Consider the following 9,012-nt stretch of genomic DNA (forward strand, 5'->3'; position numbering starts at 1 on the left):
TACAAGCGACCTGTCAATGTCAGACGCACTGAGAGCCCTATAACAAATGTGGCCCAAGTCTCCGTATACAATCTATGAGGAGAATTCTAAAACTAACATTGACAGTTATGCATCACTAGATAAGAGCAAAATATGTTATGGTGCACTCAGCATGATTTCAGTTACAATGTGCTTTTTGCTACTTAATAATATACACAGCTTTTTTGGACTGGCACAAGAGCTTAAGTTTCATGGAGATGTTCGAGAAGCTGGAATTGTTCAGTCTGAGATCGACTGGATCTTTTACAAATGGTGGGCATTGCACGAGGGACCAAATGGCCTCTTTTGTTAGGTTCGATGATTCTTGACAAAGATTGCAATAACACGGACTAACAAATGACCTAGAAAGAGGTTGAGAATTCCTCAAAGCCTAACCTATTTAAATACAGAAAAATGTTTTAAAAAATCAATGTCAAGATTATTAAAGTAGTTACTTCAGCAGAAAAGCTAAAACAGGACATAGATTTCTCCATTAATTTCCGGCAGCAATGGCGCACCAATTTTTATATCAGTGTGGCCAGAGTTGATAGGATAAAAATCACCTCCATGGTTTTCGCAATATTCATATCTTCTCTCTCCTTCCTCTCTCGTGTGTTCCATTATTTGCCAATTCAAAGTGTGTGATGCTCAATCAAACCTTTTGCTGTAAGACGTCTAGAAAACGATAAAGAAAAACAGTCGGCCTTACCACCATTTTAAATGAGAATCATACTACGGAGGAAGAGGCCATTCTGTCATCCCACTGGCATTTCAATCCCGCTCCCCACAAATATAAATCTAACTACATTTTAACAGTTAGTACTTAATGTGTTTCTACTTCCTTTCTGGCAGTGCTTTCCAGATCATAACAACTCGCTGCATGAAAATACTCCCTCATCTTCTCTTTTGGTTATTTGATCTATTATTCTATATCTGTGTCCTTTAGTTACGGATCCACATATTATTTGAACCACTTCTCCTTACATACACATGGATCTCAGCCATTTGCGACCCACTTTCTGCACTTCTAACATTACCTCTCTCAGAAACATGATAGCGTTCCCCTTCTCAATTTCCACCAGCCACCACATTCAAAGGATTATTTTCACCCAACTCTAACAGGATGTCTCCACCAAACATATTTTCTTCTGCCTCCCCTGTAAGCATTCGTAAGGAGCTGTTCTCGCTTCGACATCCTGGCCCACTCTTCTGTCATGCGCAACAACTCATCACTTTCCTACTGAATCTGCAAGCATGACCCGTTACTCGGTTGTTTGCCATTTCAAATCACCACCTTGATCTCTTGATCATTTTTTGTCCTTGCAATGTTCCAGCGAATCCCAACACAAGCTGGAAAAATCGTCTTCTAATTAAGCACTTCGCAGTCTTCGCGACTCAACGTTGAATTTAATTTAATAACCTCAGGCCGCAAACTCTTTCCTCCATTTTGTATTTCCCCTAGAACCACCCTACATGCTGTCCTGATGTATTGCTTTCAGACCGAATGGTTGCAATGGAACGAACTGTATTCAATTGGTGCTTTCTTTTTACTTGGTGCCCTGGGTAATGGGGGTGAATATGATTTTTTTTTATTTGAGTTCTGTAGAACATGGATCATGAACTAGATGCCACTACTATAAGGCAGCTACTTGCACATCGAACATATTCAACCCCAACTAGCCAGAATTGCCTCTGCTTGGAGTTATTGAGTCGAATAGCATAGATGATTTAATGGCAGACGATAGATAAATAGACATACATGGTAACAGAGGGTCACTGTGCTCAGGTTGGTTGTAGTGGGATGGATTACTGTGATGTTTAAATAGAGGTGGGCACCATTTAGATTGAGATAGAGTCCATGAATCTCTTTGGACCGACTGGGTAATTTATGTGCTACCATTTTTTCATGTATTTCCATGAATGCATAAGTGAGTTTTTCCATTAAGGTCATGTAAAATGCAACAGTTGAAATGAAAATAGAATTGATTCTTTTCTTCTGAAAATCTGTAGACTGTCATTACATGTTTGCAGAGGTCTCCAACGATTGAATGATAACCATTCTTGTTCGTTTCAGTTTTAGAATGTATGTTTTACCATACTTAAGTTAATCTTACCTTCGCCTTCCAAGCAAGAATTGAGATGAATATTCCATACAAGATGCTTTTGCCGATCAAGATCAGGTACGTCAGCTTTCCTGTAAGCATGCTTTGCATTTTTGCCTCTGTGAAGCAAATATAAAGAACAACTTTGGAACTTCTGTTCTCTTAGCAAATAGAACATATCGTCATCTTTGAATCCCAGTGAATGAGTTAAATTGTAGAAATATAATATTATCCATTGAAGCGTGAAGTTGATCGAGGTCCATCTCCTTATATTAAGTCTACGCTAATATTATCTGTCCAATAATGAGCACTTCTAACTTATGTACCACCCTTCCCCCAAATACGAAGCAAGATTTTGATTGCTAACTAAAAGGTGTATGGATTGGGAGTTTGTGTAATCCATTACTCAGTAAGGAGCTTCCTCCCTTGGGGGCAATGTCATTATGCCTACTCCAGGTCGCTATAAGTAGTATTAGAAGAGCATCGTTTCATATGAGACTTTAGACAGATGACATGTCTGCCCCCTCAGGTGGATGTAAGTGATCCAGCAGCAGTGCTGTGTTTTCCACTGTGCGCTGGACTTCAACTATCCCTTAGCCAATGTCACTAGAAGATTATCTGGTCACATATCTCTTGCCGTCTGGGGAGGTTAGTACCCGCAAACTAGTTTCTGTCTTCATCACATTGCAGCTGTGATTAAACCTCCGATAGAATTCATTGGCCACAATGAATTTGAAGATCCTATGTCGCCCTAAAACACTTTATTTCTCTAAAGAGCATAATTCCACCTGGGTTTTTTGTGCCACATCTCTACGATGATCTCACAGAATGAGTTTTTTGACGTGCTACAGTGCCTTTAAGAAATGCATTTCCATCATGTTCCTCTGCAATTCATTTAAGAGGGCCTGGGCTTTTGTTTTTGTTCCCAAGCTATCTGAGCCGATATTCTTTGATTATTGCTGTAATCATATAACAGGCTTTCAGTTTATTTTTAATTTGGCCTAATGCACTGTCCTGGAATTTACAACTCCTTTGAATTGATGGGGGAAGAGTGATTGATATCTCAGGTGGAGCAGTTTTGTTTTTCACAGGAAAACTTCTCTTTCAATTTGGCTAGTTTGAAGCTGTTAGGACTGCATACTGCAAGCAGTATTTCAGTGTCTCTCTCCCTTGTATTGGAAATTCAGCTCTTGGAGGCTAGCTAGCTAGTAGCTCGAGGCAAGGAGTGCCTGTATCTCTTGAAGTGTGCTCAAAGTATTAGGGTTGGAAGGCCTCAGCTTTTTCAACTCTCCCTCCAAATGAGTAAATCACACAGGGTTGGAAGATCCAACATCAAATGAGCATTCTTATTTTCTGTGCTAAACCTGGGATAGTTGTATGTTTGTAAGTAGGTTAATTTGGTTCGAACAGTACACTGGGCTTTTATGCAACATCATGGTTGTTTTCTTTCATGGTTATAATTGGTAAAAGTTCTTGCTCATTTTCTACATGTTAATTATATTCTTAAATAAAATTTGTTTGTTGAAAGCTCCTTAGAGGATCATTTGAAGCATACATGGAGCGAAATATTTTATGTCTTCCCATGCCAAAATTCGAAGTGCACAACCTATGATCCGGGCCGACTTCATAAAACACCGTGGAATTTCTGACCTAGATTGTAACAGCTTTAAGACAGATGCAACTCCAGTCCCTCCACTCACTGCCAAGCCTTTCTTTTTCCTCATCACAGGGAAACATATATTCCACTGAGTTGAGTCCAGGAGATCTCTATTGGAAAGTCCAATTGCATTTCTTTCTTTACAAGAGTTTTATCATAAATGTAATGCTAAAGGGCATTGGATAGAGTCTCAAACAATAGACTTGAGAAAATAAAAACAGCAGGAACGTGGATACCAAATGGACTGAATAAAAGGAAGGAGATATTAATGGTCAATGGACATTTTTTTGGAGGGGGGTGGAACTGGACGAAGCTTTGTACTTGTTCTCCCCAGTGTTCATATTGAGACCTTTGCTTTTCCTGATCAATAACAATGGTCTAGATCTTGCTGTGCTGGAGACACTTTCAAAGTTTGTGGATGAACCAAAATTGGAAAGTATTTTAAAATATGAAGGGAACAATGCATAGAACTTGAAAATTATGAAGACAAGTTGCTGGGGTATCCAGATATGTGGCAGATGAGGTTCAACGTGGAGCTGTGTGAGGTAATGAGCTTTAGGTGGAAGAACATGAAGAGACGATATAAGATAAGTGGTAAAATTCTTAACTGAGGGGCATGCGCATTGATCATTGAAGATGGCAGGACAGGTGGAGAGAGAAGCTAATGAAGCATGCAGTATTGGATACAGAGTATAAAAGCAAGGGGGTTATGCCAACTTACACTGGAGATGGGATAGATCTGTACAGAGGCCAACGGTCTACAGGAAGGGCTTGGACGAAATGGAGAGAATAAATAACTTCAGTTATGATGTTCTCCGTGAAGAGAAAGAAGTTAATAGCAGATTTGATCGAAATTTTCAAAATCATGAGGAGTCTTGACAGATTAGATAGGGGGACACTGCTCCTGCACATGAAAGGATCAAGAATATACACAGTTTAAACACATTTGTAAAAGATGCAAATATGATGCAAGAAAGAAACTTGCAAGTGTTTCAGATCTGGAATGCATTGCCTGGAATTGTGTCGAGGGCAAATTCAATCGAGGCATTCAAAAGGGCTTTGAATTTTAATAGGAACAGTCTGCAGGAGTACAGGAAGGGGCAGGGGAAAGCACTAAGTCATGGTACTTATTTGGAGAGCCAGTGCAGACACAATAGACTGAATAGCCTCCATCTGTGACCTAACGATTCTGTGATCAGTGGTGATATGGTACCTTTCAGAAATATATTTATAACTTTTTTTTGTCAGAGGCATGTTTAGAATTCAAATCTGTTTTGCAGGGTGTTGATTTGTCTAAGACAACCTGAAATATGTAGCTGGGTGAACAAGTATCCATTTTAGGCATGAAGTGCTTGTTTAAGCAGAGCTAATGCATTTGTCTTTACTTAGATTCTCGTCAGGTTTCAGAGAAGAGATTAGATTAGGTTGATGGGCAGCGTCACAGTTATGTGATTAATGGGAGGAGGTAAGCTTATAGGAAAGAAGTATTGCTTCCGTTTCATATTTTAGAAATACAAACAGTTGCTGCCTGAGCTGTCTGAAGAAAACAGTGTCTGTTTCTCTCTCCAAAGACTTTATGAAAGCTCCAAAGCCTGCTAATCTCAGTCACAGCATGCATGCCTGTGTTCTGTTAACCGATTTTAAAGAAAGGTTTATGTCTGTTATTGTTTGAATTGGAACTATAGCAATAGATTAGCATTGCAGAATTGTATCTTGTCATGTTCATGTATTGTTCAATTTTTAAAAGATAAGTTAATTAATTTGTTATAGCTGTGTTGCGTTGTTAAATAAAATTTGTTATTATAAAAGCTTTCCAATGTGTCAGTAGAATCACGCCTGGAGTGAAATATCCTATCCTCACATTTGTTGGGCCTAGTCTGGGTGTGTAATACACCTTCCCATTTCTGCTATGATACCCTAGCAGACTGTAGTATTTTTAATAGAAAACAACTATATCCAAATGTTGAAATGACATTTGCATTAAATAACTGTTACAATAATAATTTCAGTATTGCAATTTATGGGTTGTAATGACTTAACAACAGAGTATCACTATCGAACGGAAGAAGACCATTCAGCTCATCCAGTCAGTGATTTTTCTTTGTAAAAATGTTCAGACTTTTCCATCTCCCTGTTATATCCCTGTAGCTCTGCAACTCCATTTTTCTCATTTTCCCATCTAATTTCCTTTTAAAATAATTCATGCCTGTGCTTCCTGGGTAGGCCATTGTCATTCCATTATCATTTTCCGCATGAAACAAATACTTCCTCAAGTTATCCTGCAGCTTTTGCCCAAGATATTATGTATGTCCCCTAGTACTTATACCATCACGTAACGTAGTAGCTTTTCTTTGTCTACGTTGTCTAAATCTAACACAATTGTTTGCATCTCCATCAGAGCTTTATTCAATCTCCTTTCCTGGAAGGACAGCAACCCCATCTTCTCCAAGGTAACCTGGCATATAAACCCTCAATCTCTGAGGTCACTTTGGTAACTCTCCTTTGCATCTTCTGAAGAAAACTCCCACTCTTCCCTATGCGTAGTACCTTGAAGCAGACAGGAGGATATGTTGACTTACCTTTACTTAAACCACAGATTACTGAAAGAAATGGAGAAAGAAAAACGTTTTAGCACCTGGCACGTTATGGAATTACTGCGTAGATGCAAATCATGACAGTTGTAAGTCATATTCAGTTTATTACCTTGCAACAGTCACTTAAATATGATTTTTAACATTGTTTCCCACTACATTTGTTCTCTGTTCTTATTCATTTAGCTATTTATTGATCTACAGATTCATCTACTTGATCACTGAGAGAAGCAAAGTAACCATGCAAGATACTACTTTCTTCGAAGCTAAAGCAGAATAGCATGGGTCGCTTTAATGGTCCTACCAGCAGTGACGTTAAGCACGTCCTTGTGGGTATGTGGAACTGATCCTTCAGTATAGTGTTTTACTTCACAATTGACCGTTTTGGTCCTGACCCAGTCTTGAAGCCCGAATCGCAGGCGACTGCTGATGCTGAAGGTCTTGCTCTCATTCACGAAGATGGATTTGGGATCGGTTTGAATGCTTGTGTCATTGGCAGCCCTTTCCTTGCCATTGACAAACCAAGTGATCTGGATGTTGTCGGGGTAGAATTTAGATACGAAGCAAACCACAGTGGCACTTTTCTTCTCTTTGATCTCATGGGGAGAGGGTTCAAAGACTGTAACTGTGGCATCCTGAACTTCATGTTCTGTGTGCAAATTAAACAGAAATAAATGGTGAGAACACGGATGAGAATGAAACCAAACTGACATTTCTTTGCGATAGAACGCTTTTGTTAGGAAACTGTGGGCATACCTACATCACGGGGACTGCAGCTCACCTCAACTTTCTGAAGAACAACTCAAGATAGGCAAAAATGTTTAATTAGACATAAATACATTTTAGTTTCAGATTTTAAAGGCATCAACGGGTTTCAGGAAAAAACGGGAATATGGCATTGAGCTAGCGGATCAACAATGATCATGTTGAATGGTGGAGCAGATTCGAAGGTCGAAGGGCCTTCTTGCGTTCCTAGTTTCGAAGTTTCTATATGAAAAATTAGATCATTATATGAAGTGTAATTCTTCGTGGGGAAGGAAATCTTTTTTCACGTCAATTTCAAGGTCTGATCCGGATTCATGTTTTCAGGCTAATGGACTACCATTCATTCTACCCCTGTAGAGCTCTATCCGATGTCTATTTCAGTCCATGTGATCAGCAACATAGCCATCATTTTATATGGCGATTCACTGGGTCATTCGGTCTATCATGCGAGTGCAAGCACTTTGTTGGAGGTATCACGTTTGCCTCATTTTATCCACCTTTTCTCTTCTCTCATAATCCAGTAAGTTGGTCTCTGAATTGTTATCAATTTCCTTCAACACTAATACGATTTGATCTACTTCCATCATCATGTCCAGCAGTGCATTCTGGATCAAATAACCGACTCATTAAAAATGAATTTATTTCCCCCACTGCCTTTTTGCCCATCTTCTTAATCAGGGAGCTGCATTTTCAATGGAAGGCATTTAATTTTGAAGTATAAAGAGATCTGGGTTTACTGTTAAATATGTTACAATTTCATTCAAGTATAAATATTCGAATTCCTAACACAGCAAATGATTCGTAGAATTTTTAGTCTAAATAAGATTATCAATAAGCCTCGTAAACTATAACTTAAAATAATTGGATCGAAAAGGCTGAAGCTTCCAAAACTTCATAACTTTTTGAATGAAGAAAGTTATCCTCATCTCAGTTTTCAATCATCTGCCCCTTATCCAAAGATTGTATCTCTATACTTTTGATTCCCTCAGCAGCGAAACAATCTCTCCGTACGTACTCCATCAAGCCCTTTCAGAGTTTAGCAGGTTTTTTTTAAGATCAGCTATCAACTTTCAAACCCCAGAAAATAAAAAATGCAAAATTTAGTTAGCTTATCAGCTTCTGAGAACCTTCTCGTCCCAGGGACCCAGTCTTTAGAACCTTTGATGTATTGCCTCCAATGCAAGTATACTATTCCTTAAATGTGGATTCCAAAACTGCATTCAATATTTCAGATGTGGCATCACCAGCAAGTTTTATTTATTGTTGTACTCTAATCTTTTTTGCGATAGATGCCAGCATGTTATTTGCCTACCATTTAGCTTGCTGCACATTTGCCCGCTTTCTGAATTCAATCTACAAGCACACTCAAGCCTTTTTGACCATCAATAGGATTAGTAAAACAACTTGGCTTGTTCTAATCTTGCTATGCTTTTGTAAGTGCATTATTAAGGCTTCTTTAATGATAGATTGCAGCATTTCCCCAACAACTGATTTAGGTTAACTGCATTGAAGTTCATTGTTTCCTGTCTCTTCTTTCTTGACAAGTCGTGTAACATTTGTCTACTACTAATACAATTTCCAAATATAAGGAACTTGAGAAAATAATAACCAGCACGCCCATTATCTCTACAGCTATCTTTTTTAGAATACTGTGATGCACTCCATCAGGCCCCTGGAATTTGTCGGATTTTAGTCTCTCTAATCTTGCTCATACCTTATTCTGTAGTATTAATTTCCTTAATCGCCTCAGTCTCGGTTGTTTTGTGTTTTTGTGAAACTCACGTCTTCTACTGTTAAGTCGGTCATAAAATATATATTTATCGTGTCTGCCATTTCATCATTCCTTATGATAATTTCTCCTCTCTCAATTTCGTTTAGT

The 9,012-nt window shown here is 38.6% G+C and overlaps 1 gene segment (V, D, J or C); it reads right to left on the reverse strand.

The window, feature by feature from the left end:
• Window positions 1-583: 583 nt before the first annotated feature.
• LOC145362150 (T cell receptor beta constant 2-like) lies at window positions 584-7,245 on the reverse strand. The segment is given in 4 exon segments: window positions 584-693; window positions 2,133-2,239; window positions 6,357-6,377; window positions 6,673-7,245. Coding segments are annotated over 4 exon segments (564 nt in total).
• Window positions 7,246-9,012: the final 1,767 nt, after the last annotated feature.

Source organism: Carcharhinus amblyrhynchos, unplaced genomic scaffold, assembly GCF_965287045.1.
Source record: "Carcharhinus amblyrhynchos unplaced genomic scaffold, sCarAmb.v2.hapA scaffold_37, whole genome shotgun sequence".
In the NCBI taxonomy this organism is placed as follows: Eukaryota; Metazoa; Chordata; class Chondrichthyes; order Carcharhiniformes; family Carcharhinidae; genus Carcharhinus; species Carcharhinus amblyrhynchos.